General features: G+C 52.4%; 1 protein-coding gene across 7 annotated transcripts in view; it reads left to right on the top strand.

The window, feature by feature from the left end:
- The window catches only part of HM13 (histocompatibility minor 13), a 39,324-nt gene that overhangs the window by 3,047 nt on the left and 13,210 nt on the right, over positions 1-23,067 (top strand). For 3 of the 7 annotated variants that reach the window (XM_003983642.5, XM_003983641.5, XR_439913.4), the window contains exons 2-8: positions 5,533-5,631; positions 11,105-11,187; positions 16,246-16,334; positions 18,234-18,319; positions 18,398-18,523; positions 19,331-19,388; positions 22,559-22,642. In XM_003983642.5, coding sequence (XP_003983691.1) covers positions 5,533-5,631; positions 11,105-11,187; positions 16,246-16,334; positions 18,234-18,319; positions 18,398-18,523; positions 19,331-19,388; positions 22,559-22,642 — 625 coding nt within the window. Of the gene's footprint in view, positions 1-5,532; positions 5,632-6,006; positions 6,136-11,104; positions 11,188-16,245; positions 16,335-18,179; positions 18,320-18,397; positions 18,524-19,330; positions 19,389-22,558; positions 22,643-23,067 lie in introns of all 7 variants that reach the window. The other 4 variants (XM_019826689.3, XR_002154585.2, XR_002154586.3 and 1 more) reach the window with 3 other exon arrangements.

The raw sequence follows: 23,067 nt of genomic DNA, 5'->3' as shown, positions 1-23,067 counted from the left end.
CTGCCCTCCCGGAGCTTAGTCCCCATAGAGAAACAGATGTGTGAGCAGCCGCCTAAACCCAATCCTGACATGCCTTCCAGGGGAGAGCACAGCTGCCTTTGCACGGATGGGCGCAAGTTCAGCAGGCGGAACAGGAGAGAGGGAGGCGTGGCACCGCGGAGTGTGTTCAGGGAGGCAGTGAGCACTGTGATGTGAGCCGGGGCAGGGGCTGGGAGACCGTGACAAGAAGATGCTCAGGCAGCCTGCAGCCTTCCTGGGCGACAGCATCCTGAAGGCAACACAGCGGTTCATCTTCATAGTTAACAAAGCGACCACACACTGGCGCTTGTAAAGCCGCGCAGAAGTATAAAGGAAGAACCTCCTCAGTGCCACTCCTCGAAGGAACCCACTTAGCTGTTTGGTGTGTAATCTTCCAGAACTTGTCCTGTGTGTATACAAATGTATTATGCGTGTGCCTATGCGTATACACGTACATAGGTTTATTTTTACAACAGTGGGATTTTACAGTACTTACTGCTCTGCAATTTGATTTTTTTTTTTTTTTTCCTGCTTTAGCCCTATGTCTTGGTCATTTTTCTATGTCAGTACGTGCAGATCTGCCTCATTTTATGGTGGGGAGGGTGAGTACTGCATGCTCGTGGCATAGATTTCCAAAGGCGCAGAGGGGCACATGGTGAAAACCCCCACCCACCCCCGCTAGCCATTTTCCCTCCCCAGAGGCAGCCCCCCTTACCTGTTTCTTGGATGTCCATCCAACAAATTCGTGCCTTTACAAATAAATAAGCATATGCTTTCCCCCGTCTTTGTTGTATAACTTCTGTGTTGTTATAAGTACCCTCTTTTTTGCACCTTGCTCTTTTCACCAAACACATGCTGGAGATCAAATACGTCAGTACATACGGAGTGGTCATGTTGTTTAACGGCTACATAGTAGCCTACCTGTGTCCCACAGTTTGTTTAGAGCACTGGTTTTCAAAATGTGGTTTCCTAGACCAGCAGCGGCAGCATCACCTGGGAACTTACTAGAAATGCAGATTCTGAAATAGAACCGAAGGTGGGCCTGGCAGCCTGTTTTCACAAGCCCTCCTGGCAATTCTGATGTGTGCTCAAGTGCGATTTAGAGTCCTCCACTGGTCGTTCAGACGGGTGTCAGTCTTTTGCTATTACAAACCATGCTGAAATTAATCTAATACATTTGTTACTTCACACTTGTCTGTGTTCGTGGGATGATTTTTTTTTTTTTTTTAATTGATCTGCTGGGTCACAGGCTATGTGCATGTTTGACTTAGATGGATTTTACCACATTTGCACCATAGAGGTTGTATAAGTTTTACACCCCCACCAGCAGTGACCTCAATTCCTGGGTGATGGCTGTGTGATAGTCCAGTCTCCAGGGCTTTCTGAGCCAGGTACGTATATGATACAGTCAAGCCCAGGCTTCAGAAAGCGCTCCTGCCAGGGTCAGTGATGGGCGGGAGAGAGGACAGGAAGGAGGCTGGTGAGGTGGTCGTGGTGAAGACTCAAGTGGGGCACAGGATTGGAGTGGGTAGTGCTAGAAACGCCTACGAAGCAGAGTTGTGGTGACGTGAGTGAGTGAGTGTAGTGGAAAGGAGAAGAGACCCTGGGGTCTCCAGCTGGGGTGTCAGAGGAACACAATGGTCCACAAATCCCAGATCATTTCTAGGGCATGGCCTGGAAGCAGTACTCCCAGAGCTCAGGCCGAGCCAATGACTTGAGGTTGGGCATCTGTCTTCCCTCACTACTTTTGCTTCTGCCCTGCTAACTGAACGTCCAGAATGTCACTGGAAGCTAAATTTATTTCTCCTATTTGTGTCAGCTTCCCCCCCACACACATATTCTCTAATTACGTTTTGCGTTTCGGGAGCTATTGTGTTTGCACAAGAGCGTCTGGCTTAAAAATCCACATTGAACTGATGGAGAATCCTCATAACCTTTTGTATTTTTGTAATGGTGAAGGTCAACTGTTTTATGGCCACAGGCCCCCTGAGCATCCTGTCACCGCTTTCCAGCAGGAATTTCCAGGTAGGGAAGGTAGAGGTCATCTAGGAAGTAGGAGCTAAGAGTTGGCACACTAGAACCAGACTGCCTCAGTTTGAATCCTAGCTCTACCACTCACCAGCTGTGTGACCTTAAGCAAGTTGCTTCACCCCCCTGAGCCCGTTTCCTCATCTGTAAAGTGGAGCTCTTAAAAATACCTGCTTCATAGAGTTTTTGCAAAGATGAAATCACGTAAAGCACCTAGAACAGTGCTTGGCATCTAGAAAGCTGTCTGTAAATGTTATGCTTATTACTGTTGTTGTCACATTTCCAGTCTCCCATTCAGACCCAGCATTGCAGCATGGGTATTTACACAGTCACCCACCAAGGAGACCAGGTTCCTCTGTATAGTGGAGCATGTGTCCCACCTTGGCTTGTTATCAAGTAATTTTAAGCCTCTCCCCACCCAGGTCACTGGGCCGAATTAAAAGGAATATGTGGAAATGAGCCATAACACCGGTTTGTAGGTGAGGCCAGAGTCCCATGTGTTCTGCACCTGCAGCTCCCTCTGCCTTGTTCCCTACCTTGTACACAGAGCGGATTCCTCAATTCAGCATTTATCTCGCTCCTGCCCCATACCAGACCCTGCGCTTGACCTTCAGGGCCTTGCCCTGCTTTCATGCGATTCCCTTCTACACCACCACCACCACCATCACCATCATCATCTTACAGAGACTCTAGACAGCTTGTGTGATAGCTCAAGGCACAGCACTAAGTATTTCCAATGCAAAAGTCATAGAATCCTGAAGCTCATACAGGATGAGCAAATCGAGGCTTTGAGAGAGAAAATGACATTCCTGGGTCTCACAGCTGAGAAGAGGCAGAACTGGAAGTCGGGCTGGGCTTTCTGACGTCAGAACCTTCTCTCAACCATGTGGCACTCGTACTGGGTATCACACCGATATACATCTTACTTTGTCACGTGTCACATTGTATTGTGATATTCTGTTTACACAGCAGGGTCTTGGCCCACCTGCCTGTGAACTCTGAGATCAGCAGCTGTCTCATTTATGTTTGTGCCTCAGCTCCTGCTACACGGGACATACTCTGGATTTGTGGAGGAATTTTCCCAAGCACCCCCTAGCACACTGCTGCCCAAAGCAGAAACCTAGGGCCAGGGGAGAAGGAGGGAGAGAGCCCTGCCTCTCTCTGTCAGTACCACTCATCTGCCCCACTCCCCACCTCCCAACAGAGCTGCCCCCGGGGGCTCCGGAGACGAGGGTCTCCCTCCCAGCCCGGTGCCTAGCCCACCTCAGTCATGTGTGTGGGGGTTTGGTGAAGTGCCTCCCACTCACCTCTCCCTGACCATCATGGCTCCTCATGCAGTCATGGTACTTTACAGTTTGCCAGGCTATTTCACATCCCATCTCATTTCATTGAAGTCTTTTGGCCCTTTTAGAGGTAAATAAAGCTAGAGATTGTGCTCCTGTTTGACAGATGGGTAAGCTGAGGCTCAGAGAACAAGGACTTGCCACAGTCACCCAGCAAGCTATTAATAGAGCACTGCATACCTTGGCCATGCTTTACATGCGTCATTTGCAGGTGTGTGACTTATCTGTAGGAAAAATTCCCAGCAGTGGAATTGCTTGGTCAAAGGTATGTGCATTTGTTGGTTTTTTTTTTTTTTTTTTTAAGTTTATTTATTTTGAAAGAGAGAGAGAATCCCAAGCAGGCTCAGCACTGCCAGTGTAGAGTCTGATGAGGGACTCGAACTCACGAACTGTGAGATCATGACCTAAGCCACAGTTGGACCACCAAGCAACTGAGCTACCCAGGCATCCGCATTTATGGTGTTGACAAATATGGCCAACATGCTCTCTGCAGGAAGACCGATTTACCCTCCTGAAGGCACCATGGGTCAGGCCCTGTTTCCCCACAGCCTTACCAGCTCCACCTGTTAGCCAGCATGGGGACCTTTGCCATTCTGATAGATGAAAAATGGAATCTCTGTGTACTTCATTTCAAGTTTCTCGTACTAAAAAAGTGAGGGTGAACATTTATACCTGCGATTAAGAGCTTTAGGTGGTTCCTGCTCTGTGAACCTTCTCTGTCCTTGGACATGTGCAAATTACAATTTGATGCAACTGCTGAGTCGTCCTCCTCAAAAGGCTGGACCAGTGTATGCTGAAACCTACAGCGTATGTGCATCCCCGTTCCCCCGCCCCCCATCTCCATCTCGTAACCATTTAACGGGCTTGCTGCTCTCTGCCCCCCTCACCTTCCCCTCCTGCAACTTTCCTTCCATCCTTGAGCAGAAGGCCTGCCTGAGCCAAAATCTTCCCTCTCTGGGCAACTTCCCCTTGAGCATGTTTTGTCCTGTTGGTTTTTAAGAGGCAGCTGTGAGCCAAAAAATTAATGAGACTCTACGGCTGAACGTGATCCCTTGTCCCAGGCGTGCTGGTACCTTACTCATAGGACAGATGTGGTGATGGTGGACTCTCGGGCATTGTGACGAGAGAACTTCACTTTGACATGGGCAGAAGTCTCATCTGGCATTGCTAGGACTTCAGGTAGCTAGGTTATAAATAGAATTACACATATAATAGGAATTGCCTTGGGGGGGAGTAGGCTTAGCATGGTGGGAAATCTGGGAAAGGTTGGTGGCAGGGACATTGGCCAGGTCCTTGAGGACTGAGGAATCCTGCCTAGCAGAGAGGGCATGGAGAGCGTGATGATCTTGAAAGCTGTTGACTCTGTGTCTTTTTACTATAAATTTAAACCAGAATTCTACTGCCATTGGTGGATTTTCATTAGAACGTTTTCTGGCAGGAATTCTATGAAGCTGATACAATCCCTGTGCTGCACTGTTGCTCTACTTTCATTTTTTTCCATTTTTAAAGTACTGACGTTATTTTGACTACATTCGGGTTTTTTTTCATGTAAATATTTATCCTCTGTCATCTCTTCACCCAAATCGCATTGTCGCCAACTATGGCATCTGCCATTGTAGATTTAATTGTGGCTTTTACTCTTACCAGATTCACTTTTCCCAGTCAGATTTTAAGTTTAAGTATTGTCCAGATTTGCTTCTTACAAGTTGGTGTGTTCTCACATACGGTGTCCGCGGCTGTTGTTGATTTGTTTCTACTCATACCTATTGGATAAAAAATTCATCCTGTTGAGCTAATCCAGAAGGAAATTGGGAATAGTTCTCACGAGGTCCAGGACTACTCTAGTGTTACCAGTTTCCAGGGTTTTTTCTCTCGGTTATCATGTACTGGAACTGCTCTTGTTGTCACCCTTCTCCCCAGATGGGCCACATGTGCCCCGTGTCCTCCCTGGACTATCCCTGTCGGGGTCCAGATCTCCCCAATGGCAAAACGGCAGGGTAGACCATCTTGCTCCAGACCGTCTTTGTCACACGGACAAGCCTTGGGTCCGGAAGACGTGGAGGGGAAGGAGGTGAATGAGCTGTGGCCTTTGGAGGCCCGAACCACAGCCCCTGCTCACAGCCACCTTTCTTGTCTGCTCCAGAACGCCTCGGACATGCCTGAGACTATCACCAGCCGGGACGCCGCCCGGTTCCCCATCATCGCCAGCTGCACGCTTTTGGGGCTCTATCTCTTTTTCAAAGTAAGTCCTTTGCCACCTGTGTGTCATTTGGTTTCGATAACTTTATTTTGTTTTGTTTTTCCCATCACAGGCGACATGCATGTTCATCTGTAGAAAATAAAGAGCAGGGGGAAAACCATTAATCATTCACCCCTAGACCGACTCCGTAGAGAGAACCGCTGACGGTGTTTGGAACTCATTCCCATGGTCTTCATTTCTCTTCTCCACGTAGCTCTTGTGTTTTGTTTTCACGACGCTGTTTTGGTTGCACTGTCGTGTTCATGCTGGGACGGGGTGTGTAGCTTGTGTCTCCGCCACGCCTCTGCCCTACTAATTGCCTTCTTTTTCTTTTTTTTTTTTTCTTTCTTTTTTTTTTTTTTTTTTTAATTTACCGAGGTTTATTTTCCCAATAAAAGTTACACAGGCTCAGTGTTGAAAACCTGGAAAACACAGAAAAGTAAAAAGGGGAAAACAGCAGTCATCCAAAACCCCACCACCAGAGACAATCACAGATTCCCTTTGGAGGTGTGTCCTTGTTCTGTCTTCCCGGTGCGTGGTTGTCCGTCGCTGTGGCCGCGCGGCCCGCGTACTCACTTGCGTAGCTGCTGCTTCCCCGCCCCACTAATGACGTCATGGGCATTCGCTCACGTGACCTCAAACTCTTCTTACGCTTCCGTGTTTTTTTTAACGCAGCACGTAATATCTCCCGACTGTGAAAGCAGTGGTATCTGCGGAAAACTTAAAGGGAGGGGAAGATATCAAGAGAGGGAAGAATACGCAGAGGTGACGTTAACATTTGGGCAGGTCTCCTTCCAGGCTTTTAACACGCACGCTTTTAACGTAATTAATCGTCCTCTTGTAACCGAAGCAGTGTGTCTTTTGGTTTTGCGGTAGTGCTGCGTCACACGCGCTTTTGTCCTGGTCACTGAAAGTTCCTCAAGAAGGACTTTTAATTTACATTTAAGACATGTTTTCATTTTTAAATGTTTTTATTTTTGAGAGCGAGAGAACAGTGCGGGAGGGGCAGAGAAAGAGGGAGACACAGAATCCAAAGCAGGCTCCAGGCTCTGAGCGGTCAGCACAGAGCCCCACGCGGGGCTCGAACTCACAGACTGGGAGATCATGACCTGAGCCGAAGTCAGGCACTTAACCGACTGAGCCACCCAGGCGCCCCTAACTTACATTTTAAAAATACACTTAAAACACTGTTTTCAGTCTAAGGGAAGGTGTCAGTGAGCCGTAAGCTTCTCCCTAGCGTAGCGTCTTGTGAGTCCTACGCGTAGCTCTACGTTTATGCGAAAATTTAGAAGCGTAGATCTGTGTCAGATAAAGGGTTCTTACCACGGAGATATTTTTGTATCCGCAAAAGTCACATCTGCCTCATTCTTTTTAGCAGCTGCTTGTGGTTGTATTTTACGGAGGTGGCCCCAGGGATATCTAATGCTGGGCTATCACCGCAGGGCCGTGTGAACATCACGCACAGTATTTTGGCCCGGCCCGTATTCTCAAGTGTATCTGCAGCGGGAGAGGCAGGTCACATACCACCTCCGCTTGTCATCTGAATAGATAGTGCCAGATCCCTCCGAAAAGACTGCGCTCATTACATTGCCTCTAACAGTTAGGAGTATGCTGACTCCCCTGTACTTTCACCTGCACGGAGCAGTATCCGAATTCTTTCCCAGTCTGTGAGTGAGTCAGAAACATAATTTTTAACGCCGGTTTGCTGTTCCATCGCTCCCTCGTTGTTGGATCAGAGCTGCACTTCTTAACGGTTTCAGGATACCCCCACAAGCAGATTCCCCACAGCTCACCTCCAGCATCCCCCTCACTTTAAACAGAAGAGGCCATCCCAGTTTTTACTCTTAAAAATAAGAGTGCATCAAATAACGTTAGGTATTGACTGATGGTTTTTTTTTTTTCCTGGACGTCGGGTGAAGAGTTGAATTTATTCCCCGCTTTGGTTCACAGCCCACGATCATGCGTCTGTGCCAGGCTCCCCTTCACCCCTAGTGCCCGCCTCCATTTCCCACCTCATCTCCCTCTCCACGAGCAGCACCTGCTCTGATGCGTTTGCTTTATGTCCTCAGATGTGTGTCTCCTTATAAAATGTACGGTGTTAGTATATCTGTGTGTGTCGAGAGTCTAGCTTCCCTAAATAGAACTGTGTGGTACATCTCCCTGTATGCTTTCTCTCCCCCCCATACTTCTTTTTTTTTTTTTTTTTTAATGTTCTTATTTTATTTTTGAGACAATGCAACAGACAGAGTCCAATCAGCAGAGGGGCAGACCGAGGGAGACACAGAACCCGAAGCAGGCTCCAGGCTCCGAGCTGTCAGCCCAGAGCCTGACGCGGGGCTCGAACTCACAAACTGTGAGATCGTGACCTGAGCCGAAGTCGGACGCCTAACCGACTGAACCACTCAGGCACCCCAGCCCCTATACTTTTGAGAGCGCTCTGTGGCTGTCTCTACATCCAGCCCATTGCCCCCAAGTTGGCTTTTGGCAGATAATTCTCAAGCCTCTGCCGTGCTGAGTGCCAGGGATACATACCCAGGCCCTTGCCTCAAGACCTTCTAACGTTTTTACTACTTAGGATTCTTTCCTTCAGCCAGGTTCCCTCTGAGAGAAATTTCTGGCAGCAGAAGGCATGGGCATTTTTCTTTAAAGCACTGGATGCTCAGCCTGTCCCCCTCTCCAGGTAGGTAAGCCCCAGCCTGCCCTGTGGCAGAGGACACAGCATGCCTCTTGCCCAGGTCTCTAGAGGGTCCATACTGAGATTTCTGAGAGGCAGCTGGACAACACAGCCAGCGGATTCTCACCAAACTCTGGGCTGGCAGCTTGTGGAGTGGTTTGCCAAACGGTGGTAGCCCTCAGCCCCTTTCCTCCTCTCCCGCCGGGTGGGACAGAGAGAGTTTGTAACGTTTTTCAGTATCCTAAAATTTATCTTGTCCTTACCTCATTCAAAACTGATTATTCGAGGCAGCTTATAAAAATTATACCCAGCAGTGTGAGGAAAAAAAGTAAAGGAAGAAATTGGGGTGAAAGAGAGAATTAAAACAGGAGAAAACAAAGCCTTGGGTAAGGACCACACCCTGACCCCAGGCTCTAAACTTGAAAGACTTGTACCCTTGCCAGAGTGACTCTGAAACCCGTGCGGCTCTGAGTTTCTAACAGCTAAAGCACAAAGAAAGCCAGACCTGGTGCACCATTCACAGGCCGCACAGTCAACCCACTGGGTCGCTCAGAGTTGCAGCCAGAGAGGTTTCGCCCAGGGCCCACGTGAAAGGAACGCTGCCGAGAGGTTATGCCGCATCTTCTAAGACACGGCCCACATGCCATGGAATATGTCCGTGGGGCCTTTTCTTTTCCTAGTCGCATTATAGGCCACTGCTTTGCTTATCTATTCATTCTGCAAACATTTATTGAGTGCCTGCTATGTACAAGGCCCAGAGTGAGAAAAACAGCTGACCCATCCCTGCCCTCGAGGAGCTTCTTATTAATTGGTGGAGGTGGACACCAGTCAATCACATCGATAAATGTGAAGTGACGGCCCCGGGAAGCATCGCAGGGGCAAGGTCTGTAGCACCAGGGAAGCACGGAAGAGCCAGCCTAGCTAGCGGGAACCTGCTCCTGCCCCCACCCCACCCCTGCACCCCCCATCTCAGACAGCAGCACCTCCGCTTCTGCCGGTCCAGAGCAGATCTGGAATCTGACTGCTGCTCGTCCCTTCCCTCCGGCCCCCAGCTGAGGGCACCATCCTCCATCCGCCGACTATGCAGTGCCCTCCTCACCAGGCTGTCTGCTTCCACCTTCGCCCTGTGGAGTCCGTCTCCCACACAGCAGCATGGGATCCTCTCACGCCGTCAGGTCAAGTCATAGCCCTGCCCTCAGCCTCCAATACCAGCCTGCCTCACCCAGAAGAATCTAGTTTTTCTCGTGGCACTGCAGGGTTTCTCTCCCTCTTACCTTCCCAGCTTCATCTCCTGATACACCGTCCCATTACTCCTTCGGCTCCAAGCTCACAGGCCCTCACTGTTCCCCACACACATAAGCAACGTACCCACCTCGGGACCTTTGCACTCACCCTCACCTCTGCCCCAAATGCTTCCCCTGCCCGCCCCCCGGCCCTCCAGTATCCTCACAGCAGCTCTCTTGCTTCGTTAAGGTTCTCCTCCTGAACAACAGAAATCTCTTCCCATTGGGAGGCTTTCCCTGGCCACTTGTCTACAGGAGCAGCTCTCCCCTCTTCTCTCTGTCTCCTTGCCCGGCTCTGCTTTTCTGAGCAGCATTACTCCCTGACAAATATACTGCATATTTGTTTCTTTTGGGATTCTGGCTCATGAACTCCACGAGGGCAGGGACTTGTATGCCTCATTCCTTGCTGTATCCCCAGGGGCTCTCACGATGCCGTGCGCGTAGTAGGCAATCAGTAAATGTGAGCTGAATTGATGAGGGGTGGTTGTACCCAGGAGAGCTGCTCCGAGCTGAGAGCTAAAGAGGGAAGAGTGGCCTAGACGAGGAGAGAAGAGCGTGTGCACAGGCTGGCTAACTGTGCCGGGGCTGTGGCGCCGACAAGGCCCCGCAGAAGGGCCACTGGGGCCACAGCAAGTAGAAGGAGAACAGTGTGGCATGAGCCGCAGCTGAGAAGGTCTGCAGTGACCGTCGGGGGTGGTGAGGGCCGAAGTGAGCGTATGAGTCTCGAGCTCATGAAAGCGAGGCTTGAAGTAGGGGAGCAGCGAGGGGAGATAGGCGTTTAGACAGATTCCGTAACAGCCTCCTTGCGAGTGCCTGGTGCCCCTTTGCCCCATACCACGGCTACAGACCCTCCTAAAAACAAACTCAGCAGAGGGTGCGGAGAACATGGAGTGAGATGGCAGAGGCTTCCCAGACTCCTGAATTCACAACAGTGACAGCCGGCTTCGGAACACGGTGAAAGAGAGCTTGACAGTAAGGCCGAGAAGCAGAAGTCAGGGCCTGCTGTCGTAACTTCCAGCCATCACCATGGGAGGAGTCATCCAGAAGCACATAACGTAGAGGATGGAGCCAGGCACGAGTGACTCGTAACTAGTGTGCTTGGGGCGTTGGTGGCCGCCGTAGGGGGCTCCCTAGATATTTGGGCAAGGAGAAGGAAACTTGGAAGAGGGCATCCTGAGGTTCAGATGACTGCCTTGGGACTCTGCACTCCAGACCGTCCTCCGCCGTGATTCCCACCCGAGGACGCTGAGCACAAATCTATTGCCTGTCTCCCGATAGCGGGGCCACCAAGCCCAAAAGTACAGACTCCTTTGCGAGTGCATCTGGGGACCTGAGGTTCCTCCCTTCTTCTCTATAGCCACAGGAGCTAGAAGGCCCCTAGCACTCCCTGAGATTCTTCCTGACACCGTTCCCTAACTCCAGCGGGTGAGACCAGCCTGGAGAAGAGAAGTGGGGACTCTGGTTTCCTCCTAGCCACTGGCAACCCTGACTTCCTGTTTCTTTTTTATTTCTGCCTCAGATATTTTCCCAGGAGTACATCAACCTCTTGCTGTCCATGTATTTCTTCGTGCTGGGGATCCTGGCCCTGTCCCACACCATCAGGTCAGAAGGCATCTCTGCAACATTTGAAGCAGCTTTCTCAGGAACCAGTACAGGGTCTTGGATGAGAACATGACCTTTGGCGTCATTCAGAGCCAGGTTTGAATCCTGGCTGTAAAACCCAAGGGCACCTTTCCCCTGTGTTACACCGTGGATGACCTAGAACAAGAACCTTAACCTCTGGGGGACACAGTTTCCTTACGAGGAGTCATAAGAGTATCCAGTGGGTGTTCCCCACCAGCACGGTTGTTGGGAAAGTTAATTTGTGAGCAGTAACGTGATGTCAGTCGTCACGGTGCTGAGGTGGGGAATACCGGTGCCACCTGCCAGGTGTTGTAGGCTGTTGTGCACCAAGCACTGAGCCCGGCTTCTCCCACGTGATCTTATTTCAGAATGAGAGAGAGGCAGTGTAGTGAGAAGAGTGCAGGCTCTGGAATTTGATTACCTGAATTTGAATCCAGACTCTGCTACTTGATAGCCCTGTGGCTTGGGGCCGGGTATTTAATCTCTCCGGCCTCAATTTCCTCACCCGAACGTGGAGGGAAGTAACGGAGCCTTCCTCGTGGGTCGTGTGGAAAGCTTTTCGCGTAGCATCTGGCACCTGATGTGTCCGGCGACTTCACTGTCGTTGCCGTTATTACCTGTGCTCGTCTGCCAGGTCACTCTATGAGGTTAGCTGTTGCGTTTAATCCTGCGTTATCTTCAGAAACTGAAGCTCAAAGACATTGAGGAATTGGCTAGGATCACACCTTGGATAAGCGGCAGAGCCAAGATTCAAATCCAGGTCTGGGTGACCCCAGAAGCCCATCTTCTCACTGCCAGCCTGCTCAGACTGCCACGTGCTTATGTCCGTTCTGTGGGGATGAAGGACCTAGGCCAGAGGCCCTCAGGGGGTGCTGCCGTTAACGTCGCGGACAGGCCAGTTCTCCGTGTGTTGTAAACATTTGGCATCCCTAGCCCTGCTTACCAAATGGGAGTGGTGTCCCCAGCCCATCCCCTAGCTCGTGACTACAAAAGCGTCCCCAGCTGTTTTCACCTGATCCCTTGGGGTGGTACAGCCTCAGGTTGAGAACCACTGACCATGAGGTGGCCAGCAGACCAGGAAGTTCCCAGAAGGAAGGAACTCCATTTGTAGTCAACTTTGAAGGGTAGGAAACCTGGAAGAGGTGTGAAGGAGAGGGGGAAGCCAGGAGCTGGAAGGTCTGTATGCAGTGAAGGCACAGTCAGGATCTTTCCACAGTAGTCAGAGAGAAGGCTAGAGAGGAAGCGCAGGGCCTGCTCACCAAAGGCATTGGAAGCCATTTGAGTTTGGCTTTGCTCCTCTAGGCACACTGGCAGGACAGTGTGGTTGGCAATCAAGAGCGTGGGTTCAAGAGACAGTTGGCCCTGGGACCAAGGCCGGCTCTGCCGGCTGCATGATTTGTGTAAGTTTCTCAAGCCATCTGAGCATCAGTTTCTTCACCTAGAAGACAGAGGCACTACAGCACCTCCTCATTGGGGCGTGGGAAGGAGCAAGCGAGCCACATCTATCACCTGCCTGGAGCTCGGTGCTGGGCACACTGTGAGTTGTGCTTCTGGCCCAGGGTCGCATACTTGAACTCTGGTCTTTTGACTGAGTTCATTGTTGTCTTCAACTATACCTACCCTTTACCCACAAAATCTTGTTCTGGCCATCTTATGAGAACTTTAGTCCAGCCCCGTCCTTAAAATTAAGGCTCAGAGAACCTACCTAGGTAACTTGGACCTAGCAGCAAGATAGAGGCAGACCCGGTCTCAAAGGGCGGACCTTTCTATCTGATGGGTCTGGGGTGGGGTGGGGGCAGTCACTTGCAGGCACTGGGGCCCCTCCTTCCCCATGATGATTAGGATCGCCCTCCCCCCCTTTCACCCATCCCACCCCTGCATCTGAGAGGCTTGAGATTCCCAGGCCTCTTGGTGGCCCAACCCCCACCTCAGAATGAGAGAACCCAGTATATTTTGTTTGTCTGTCTTTTAACTAATTCGTGATTTTGACTGGTAGAAATTGCTGACGGGAATAGAACCAACAGCAAACGGAAGTGCGTGTAGTAAAAACTACATCAGTGACCGAAACTTCACGGAGGAGTCATTTTCTTGATAAAGTTGAGGGCACAGTATTTGACACATGGGAAAATCCGACGTCCTAAGGCTAACAGATGACCAGGGACAGGCAAGGTGTTCACCGCACAGGGTCAGGGCTGTCCTCTGAAAAATTGCATATGGACCAAAAACAGTGGCATGAAAGAAATTGCTTTGGAAAATTTACAGGGAAAAGAACTGATCAGATGCAAATAATTTTAGCAAAAAGGGCGGAGGGCATAATTTAATCACGTTGTTTAGAAAGCTGAGCCAAAAATTAATTTTTCTTCTTCAGTCAAATTGAGTTTCCTCAAATACTCTATGGAAGAAAGTCTACAGTGTTGTTAGCATTTCCATGAGCTGTTTATATCCAGACTTGGAGTCAGACCTCTGTCGGGATCCAAACCAGAGGGTCTGAAGGTGGGATTCGGGGAAGGTGTGGCTCCAAGGGGTTGTGTGACCACCGGGATTCACAGCTGGTGGGAGCAGACGGGGTTTTGAGCCGAGGTCTGTCCGACTTTGCAGCCCATGTTCTTTCCAATTTGGTGAGAGTAAAGGGGAAGCAGAGCTTGGAGGGGGTGACTGGCTGTCCCCTTGGAGCAGTCCTGCGGTCCCCAGAGGACTGGGGTGGGGAACAGACCTGCTGAAGGGCTGGAAGAGCCCGCCCCGAGCCAGGTCAGCCCCGGGAGGAGATTCTCATGGATCCTTCCACCCCCGCTGCCATCGCCTGGCCGGCCACCTGCCTTCACCTCGTACAGCCACCGAAACTCGAGCCCCTGCCAGCACCCTTCCTGCCAAGGGAACCTCAGCTTATTTTTATCATATCTGCGCTGACCTTTAGAGGGAAAAGGGCCCACAAGGCAAAAATCTGCCACCCCGGGAGGAAAAGGCCAGTTTCACTGCCCCTTGCTTTCCACTCCCAGGGGAGAAGGGCACCAGGATGTGGTTTCCCAGCAGGAAGCGGTGACCTTTATTTAGGTTTGATGTGAACCATCAAGGGCCAGAAAGAATCTGCCTGCTACAAAGTCTGCATTCAGAGGCATTCAGCAAGCGTTTGCTTACCACCTGCCTCCCAGGCACCAGGCCTGTGGTGGGTGGGGGTGAAGGTGATGAGACAGGACCCCTACTCTCAGGTTCAGCCTCACCAGCCAGGTTGCTTGACTCCTGTCCCATGTCCTCCAGCAGCCCTTCTTTTCTAGGGATAACCCAGTCGTCAGTCTAGAGACTTCCTACTTTAAGTCGAAGCTGCAGTCGAGCTTACAGGGTGTCGAGCATTCATTTAATACCCTTAATAACTAAGAGAAAGATATTATCGTAGTGTTCCAAATGATCCAGGTGAAGAGACCGTTGTACAGAACAGTTAAGTAGCTTTCCCAAGGTCACGCAATTAATCAGTGGCCGGGTCAGGATTTGAAGCCAGGAAGTCTGGCTCCCAGAGTCTGTGTTCTCAGCCACTGCACCCTGCTGGTTCCCAAGTTCAGCATCAAGCTCCTCAGGAAGAGACCGAGCTGCGGTGAAGGGCTTAGCTTCTCAGCCTTTTCTCGGCCTCTGCTTCAAGCTCTGGCCCAGCGTCTCCCAAAAATGATTCAGCAAACGGAGCTGAAAGTAGTTTCCAGCCTTACCTGTCCCAGCCTCTGCCCCCCACCTCTTCAGAGCCCTCCTGTGGAAGCCTGCTCCCGGTTCCGTCCTTGTGCCCACTACGCTTCTGTTCACAAAGCCTTCTCGTTCGTGGCACAGCCCTGCAGACAGGCGTTGGCTGTGTGATGAGTGGGGAAACTGAGGCCCTAAAATAGTTCTTAACTCCACATCTTCTTTCTCTAACCTCCAGGGTCTTAGAAAGGGAGCTCTCTTTCCCTGCCTTTACTGCTGTGCCCTGGGTACCTCTTGGCCTGCCTCCATTTACCTACCAGTCGGGAGCACCATCCTGGATTTGCCCACCTCATCTGCCATTGTCAGTCTGATCCGGTGTTGCCAAATGCTTTTGAGCTCATGCTCTGGACAAGTGCCAACGCTGATGGACACTCACAGTTCTTACCTCCCTGCTGTGGGTCCAGAGCTGGACTAAAGCCTCTTCCCCGCCTTCTCTCTATCTTTACAGCAACCCTTTCAGACAGTGGCATTATTACCCTGACATACAGCTGAGGAGATGAGCCACTCAAGTGAGTCGCCCAAGGCCACACAGCCTGGTATATGACAGAATAGTCTTCCGGGCTGGGCTACCCCCAGGGCCAGGCTGGGCCAAGAGGTCCTTATCTGCTCATCTTTCTCTGAAGGTGATCCGGAAAAGAATTTCCGTTGCCTGCCTGGCCAAGGCATAGAGTACACTGGATAATCAGAGACAGTTTTTCCAGAGATGAAGCTAAGCCCATCCTGAGCAACAGAGGCCTCATGGAAGAAGTGAATGTGAGGTGCTTCCCCCCACCCCCCACCCCCCACCTTGGGGCTGTGATTCATCCAGCTAATTGAGTCCAGCTGAGTTTATAAAAATCCAGGCCTGACAAGTCATGGAGTCAGAGGTAGGCAGTAGCCATCAGGTCATCTGACTTGATAGGTCTGGAAGGGAGTCCAAGAATAGGCATTCTTGACAAAGGACTCTCACAGAGACAGTAAGCGGACCGGGCTTTGGCCTCTCTTGCTGTCCTCAAAGTGCCTTTTACATGGAAGTCTGCCCCTGCTTCGTGCTTCTTGGACGATAACCAAGAGGCAGTGTGGAAGCACTAGGAGTCCAGAGGCCTAGGTTCGCGTCTCAGCTCAGAGACCCTCGGCTGTTGACCCCGGGCGGTCACTAACTCTCTGAGGGTCTCTGTTTCCATCTGTAAAATAGAGACAATGACTCTTCCCCTCCGGGGCAGCCGTGAGGGTGCCAGAGGGCAAGAGCTGTGAGTGGGTGCCTCCGGGGTGGTGTTGGGGCTGTGACTGCCCGTGGGGGCCCAGTTTGCCAACCTGCTTTGTCTTTCCTTCCAGCCCCTTCATGAATAAGTTTTTTCCAGCCAACTTCCCGAATCGACAGTACCAGCTGCTCTTCACACAGGGCTCTGGGGAGAACAAGGAAGGTCAGTGCTGCCCGCTTTCCCTTGCCTTGGGGATCTCCCACCTCCGTTCCCCTTTGTCTCCAAATTCGGGGCTCTCCAACAAAGCGAGTGATGGAAAAGGTGGGCTCTCGAATTACACCGCCTGGGCTCCCGTCCCCACTCTGCTGCTACCTACACATAGGACTCTGGGTGAACGCCTTTACCTCTCCGAGCCTTGGGTGTTTCGTTGGGTTTTGTTTTTTTTTTTCATCTGTAAAATGAAAATGATAGTCTAGTACCTCCCTCATAGGCATGTTGTTGGGACTGTGAGTACGTGATGAGGGGAGCACTCAGCACCCTGCCTGGCTCACAGGAGCACTCAGTCAAGCTGGCTGTCATGGCTCCTTGTGTCATACCTACTTTTAGTGTGATTACTCTCCCACCAAGACTTGGAAAAGGGGTTCTTTGGCTTGAAAAAAAATTGAGAACTATGAGGGGCGCCTGGGCGGCTCAGTCGGTTGAGCGACCGACTGCAGCTCAGGTCGTGATCTCACACTCCGTGAGTTCATGCCCCACCTCGGGCTCTGTGCTGACAGCTCAGAGCCTGGAGCCCGCTTGGGATTCTGCTGTCTCCCCCTCTCTCTGTCCCTCCCATGCTCATGCTCTGTCTCTTAATAATAAATAAACATTTTTTAAAAATTAAAAAAAAAAAAAGGCTAAGCTTACACCACAGAGTCTTTGGGGTCCCAGGTTTCATCTGTCTTGTACTCTGCCACACTCGGGTGGCCCTTAGGCCCAGGATGATGTACCGTCCCTTCACAGGGAGGGAGAGGCAGCTGTATCATGGGCCCGTTTTAGCTACAGGGCAAGCCAGAAGATGTGGCCGTGAGCTAACTGACCTCATGTCCAGTTAAAAATCGCCAGGGTGCTGGGGCGCCTGGGTGGCTCAGTCGGTTAAGCGGCTGACTTCAGCTCAGGTCATGATTTCGCGGTCCGTGAGTTCGAGCCCCACGTCGGGCTCTGTGCTGACAGCTCAGAGCCTGGAGGCTGTTTCAGATTCTGTGTCTCCCTCTCTCTGACCCTCTCCCGTTCATGCTCTGTCTCTCTCTGTCTCAAAAATAAATAAACGTTAAAAAAAAAAATTAAAAAAAAAAAAAATCGCCAGGGTGCTATTACCGCAGAGGAGAGAACAGAAATTGGGGCCAACCAGCAGTCCACTCCACTCCAGAATCTGAAAGAAATGGCTGCACTCCGTGATCGTGGGCAAGCCCCACCACCTCCCTAGGCTTCCTCACTAGGAAACTTGAAAGTGACAGAGATTGGCTGTAAAGGGACGTCTACCGTAGGGCTCCCCACGGGAGCAGACTCGGACTCCCTCCTGCTTTCTCTCCAGGCCTCCCACTCTTACCTACTTCTTCTTCCTCCTTTGCTGGTGAGGTAGGGCTGCCAGCAACCTTCTTGGTTTCCTTTGGTGGCAAAGTAGAGAGACTCCTGAATGAACTGGGACCTAGCTAAAGACTGGGGCTCAGTGGCAGCTAGTATTCATTGAGCACCCACTGGGTGCCAGGCACTGTGCTGAGTGATTTCTAGGGACCATCTCACTTGGTCCCCGTGGCGGCTCTATCGGGGAGGTGCTGCAACCCCCTTGTTACAGAGGAGGAAACTGAAGCTCAGAGAGGGAACTGCCTCCCCCAAGGTCACCCAGCTACAAGTGCTGTGTCTGTGCTTCCGGCACCTCGGACCACCTCCCACTGACCCTGTGCCAGGCCTGAGTTCTCTCTGGGCCTCCAGTCCCTCTGCTAGGAAATCGGGGGGGGCGGGGGGGGAGTGCTGGGGAGGCTCTGACGGTGCCCACAGCCATGCCCTCCTCCGTCCAGGGGCTGACAGGTGGGAGGGGCAGCCCCGCCCCGGGGAGTGGACTTACCCGGCCTCTCTGCCCAGAGATCATCAATTATGAGTTTGACGCCAAGGACCTGGTGTGCCTGGGCCTGAGCAGCATTGTGGGCGTCTGGTACCTGCTGAGGAAGGTAAGGAGCCAGGGCCCGGGGGAGGGGACGTGGGGGCAGAGGGGGCAGATAGCTGATCTCACTCCCCCCTTTCCCCAGCACTGGATTGCCAACAACCTCTTCGGCCTGGCCTTCTCCCTTAACGGGGTGGAGCTCCTACACCTGAACAATGTCAGCACCGGCTGCATCCTGCTGGGCGGACTCTTCATCTACGATGTCTTCTGGGTGAGTCGGGCAGGGACACAGAGGGCCCCTCGCTGCCTCCTCCCTGTCTCTCTGGCCCCGGTGGCAGTCATCTGGTGGAAGGCAAGACCCCGGAGCGGGTCCTCTCTGGGTCCGCTTGCCCTCATCTGTGAAACGATGAGAGGACCGGACTCCCCCCTCGGCTACGAGCCCACGGTGTGCCCGGTGCCTTCCAGCCACTCTCGCCTCTTCCCGCTGGTGGCCCTGGCAGGGCACTTCCTTTCCCATGTCTTCCCAGCAAGCGAACTGAGACTCAGAGTTCAGGCAGGGGCGGTTAATGATGATGAATGGGCCCAGTGAGGGCACTGATCCGAGGACAGAGGCTGCTGTTGGCAGCACGCCCTGGCACACACCAGCCCTGGGCCGAGGGACCTGCCGCACACACTCCCGACAGGCATTGCCGAGGCATCAAGGTCAGCCTGACTTAGGCCCCCTTTCCCTGGCCTCATGCAGCCTCTCTCCACCTTAAGTGGGTGGTACTGAAGGACTTTATCTCTTGGGAGGGGCAGAGCCCTGGGCAAGCAGGAGGCCTGGCTGTGGCCATCAGAGGCCCTCTTCCAGCTCCTTCGAATCGTCCGTTTGTTGCCCAGAACCAGGAGCCCCATGAGGTGTCCATGTGACCAGTATCGGTGGCCACCTAATCTCAGCTTCACATCTGCTCTGGAGCGCCTCCTCACTCCCTGCCCCTCCCTGCGGATCTCAGGCAGCATCGCATCCAGAACCCCTAGGACAGCCATTCTTTCCCACCTGGCCCTCACCTCCCTCCAGACTCCTGTCTTCTCCTCCTAGGTATTTGGCACCAACGTGATGGTGACAGTGGCCAAGTCCTTTGAGGCACCAATAAAACGTAAGTGACCACATCCTTGTGGGGAGCCCCTCTGCTTCTGCCTCATGGCCCTTCCCCTCATGGTCCTGTTTTGGTCAGTACCTCTCCTTTGGCTCTTCCCCACGCACCTCCTCCTCCCCCAGGCTTCCCTGTGTCTCAGGTTGGTTTCTTTCCCCTCTTAGACTCATCTGGCTGTGTTCGTGCGCAGCCACCCTCTGCCCAGGTCCTGGCGTCCGGCCGCTCGGGCCCAGTGGAGTGTGACACGGGATGAGCTGGAGGGGAGCCCGTACAGAGGGGGCATCTGACACAGCCTGTGGTGGGGCGTGCGAGGACTCTCCAGGAAAGGAGATTCCACGCTGAGACCTGAAGCCTCACTAGATGCCTAGCTATGGGCGCCGTCTGTCCCAGACCCCTCCCACTGCTCAGGTTTTGTTCTTTGGTGTAGCTACCCGTTGTATAAATATGAGAAAGTCTAGCTGTAGGCACCTAGGCGTCAGTGAGCAGTGCGGAAATTTTTTTTTAATTTTTTTTTTTTAATATTTATTTATTTTTGAGACAGAGAGAGACAGAGCATGTGCAGGGGAGGGGCAGAGAGAGAGGGAGACACAGAATCCGAAGCAGGCTCCAGGCTCCGAGCTGTCAGCACAGAGCCTGACACGGGGCCCGAACTCGTCAACCGTGAGATCATGACCTGAGCCGAAGTCAGACGCTCGACCGACTGAGCCACCCAGGCGCCCCAAGCAGTGTGGAAATTTTATCTCACGCTATAGCAGGCCCATGGCAGAGCGTCTCAGGAGTGAGTTAATGACCCTCACAGGGTGGAGGCCCCAAGAGCTGGCTTGCTCCAGTGTCCACACCACCGTCTTCAACACGTTCCCCTGTCCCTTCAGCTCATCACTCCGTGGTCCCAAGCTGGCTGCCGCAGTTCCTAGCACTAACTGCCCGTGTCCAGGGGCAGAGAGGGAACTTTGTGTCTCTCTCATCAGAGAGAAATTTTTCCCCCACAGGCCCAAATCCAAACTGGTCATCAGCAAGGAGGTGGGAAAAGTATGATTAGCTTTACGTTTAAGGCTCAAACCACTCAGTCACCTCCTGGGATCACGAGACCCAAAGAAGAAGATGGGATGAGTCAGGCCGATCGCAAGGAAGAGGATAGCGTCCTGTTGGGAAGGCATCGTCATTGAGAAGTGAGCGCCATGGGCACTTGGCAGCCAGGGTGAAGCCAGCCTTGGAGAAGCAAGAAATAACTGTCCTTCTCACAGTCATACCCACCACTGCTGCAGACTGGCCTCCACGAGCTAGACGGGCTCCTGGCCAACGCTGCTCCCAGATGCTATGGTCCCGGCTCAGAGACCCCGAGGAAAGGAGTTTCTGCCAGCTTGGGCTTGAATAAACTGATGGGGCCCAACCCAGCCCATGAGCCAGGCCCTCCCACTGGCAAGATGGGGTATCACAATGGACAGGCCTGGGTCACTGCCCTCCTCAGTGTCTGGGAGCACAGTATTTGAATTGGCCGTCCCCCAGAACTAAGGATGTAAAGCAAGGCAGTTCTCCAGCGGAAGAACAGATGCTGGGCCAGCCGAAACAGCAGCTATTCCCCACGTGCTGTGATAGATGAAGCCAGCCAGGGTGCCAGGAAAGCTTTCATGAAGGATGAACACATGTTTGCGGAGCAGGCGGGAGCAGTATGCGAAGGGCAGAGGCACAGAAATGCATGGAGGGCCCCGGGAGCAGAGAATCGGGGAGGGATTCTCATGGCTGAGTTTAGGGGAGCAGCAGAAAAGAGGCCAGGTTGGGGAAGTCAAGAGTATCGTGCCAGGAAGCCTGGGCTGCCCAGTGGGCGGTGAGTGAATTACTGGAAGACTCTGAAGGGGGAAGTGACACTATCATACTTGGGTTCCAGCGTGGGGAGAAGCCCCATTGCCCTCCACTGCTACGCGTAGAGCTCAGGAAGGATAGCACAGTGGTTACGTCAGGCTGCCTGGTCTAGAATCCCAGATCTGACACTTGCTGGCTGTGTGGCCTTAGGCAAGAGACTTTGCCTCTCTGGGGCCTGGTTTCCACATCCGCCACTTCGAAGTGGATGGTAGCAGGATTGGGAAGATTGAATGAGATCTGTAAATCACTGACTGTGCATTCAATGTGGGAAGAAGTAGGAGGGGAAGGGCATCTGGGTGTTCACTAGGGAGGCACAAGCCTCCCCCAGTTTACCTCTGCTTACATATCATTGGTCAGAGCTAGACCCCACAGCAGGGTCTGTGCTACCAGCTCAGAGCCCGGGGCCTGCTCCAGATTCTGTGACTCCCTCTCTCTGCCCCTCCCCTGCTCGCTCACTCGCTCGCTCTCTCTCTCAAAAATAAATAAAAACATACCAAAGTTAAATTTAAAAAAAGAAGGCATGGGGTGACGGTTAACAATGTGTACAAATCATCTGATCCTCACACAGCTCAATGGGGTCAGTTCTGTTATACCTGTTTCACAGATGAGAAAATTAAGGCACAGAGCAGTTAAGTAACCTGTGCAAAGTCACAAGCAGAGCCAGGATTCAGACCCTCTCAGTCTGACCCTGAAGCCCACACCTAATTGCTCTCCTGCATAGCTTGCAAGATGCTGTGGGTGAAGTCCGGTGACAGCCACCTCTTGCCGTAACTGGACACAGAAGGAGGCATTTATCTCAGTGTGTGTTTATATAAATAAGCAGGTGGGTCAGCGTGGTTTTCAAGTGGGGGGCTTTAAGTACAGAGAGTGTAGGAATGTGGCCTTTTCCATTCAGCATATCCAGAAGGAGCCCATAGCCGGGGCGCTCCCTGCTGCGGACCAGGCCCACCACCTGTCTCTACCCCTGCTGTAGTGAGACGGAAAGCCTTTTGAGATGTCAGCACCGCATGGGCTCTTTGGTCTCTTTTGTACATGTGGCTTTAGGGTCAATCCCACTTAACCAAAGGGTTCCAGAGCTATCAGAGGTCACCGAAAGGGTATGGTGTGTGAGTCTTAGCTTCGATTCTTCCTCTTCTAACCGGCCGTGATTCCAGGTGGAGGCTTTGCCGTTCAACCTGTCAGCATCCTCTTACTTCCCCTGCCCCCTTGACCGCAGGTGTGCAAGTTTTGTGTCACAGAGGTGGGGAGGCTGGGAGGTGGTCTGAGCTGGGCTTTCGCCGATTCCTTACATCCCCGCCTCCCCCCCCCCACAGTGGTGTTTCCCCAGGACCTGCTGGAGAAGGGCCTCGAGGCAGACAACTTTGCCATGCTGGGACTTGGAGATATCGTCATTCCAGGTGACGGGGATGGGGTGGGGGCCGCAGGGCGAGTGGTGGAGGGACTGAAAGGTGGGGCAGGAGCACTGTGAGACAGTCTCGCCCGCCGGGAACCTGGAAGGGTGAGGCCGGGCGATTCCAGACACCCACCCCGTGGCTCAGCCCAGGGTCTCAGCACACATTGTACAGCGCCAATCACATGCCTGGCCCTGAGCCGGGTACTGGAGGGACGGCAGTGAGTGAGACTGTCCCCACAGAGCTTCTGATCTGACGGAACACACCTTACTCAAGAGCTGCAAAAGTGTCTGTGGCCGACCGAACCATGTTCTGTGGCAAACACAGTTCATGACCCTTCTCACACCTACACACGTACGCTTCCCTTGCCAGTGTTTATAGGTATTACCAATATGCTAGAACTGCCAAGGCCCCTGTGGTCCTCCTCCCCC

The sequence above is a fragment of the Felis catus genome, chromosome A3 (genome assembly GCF_018350175.1).
Source record: "Felis catus isolate Fca126 chromosome A3, F.catus_Fca126_mat1.0, whole genome shotgun sequence".
In the NCBI taxonomy this organism is placed as follows: domain Eukaryota; kingdom Metazoa; phylum Chordata; class Mammalia; order Carnivora; family Felidae; genus Felis; species Felis catus.
Note: the sequence above shows the minus strand (reverse complement) of the source record. Positions and strands in the feature narration are given on the sequence as shown.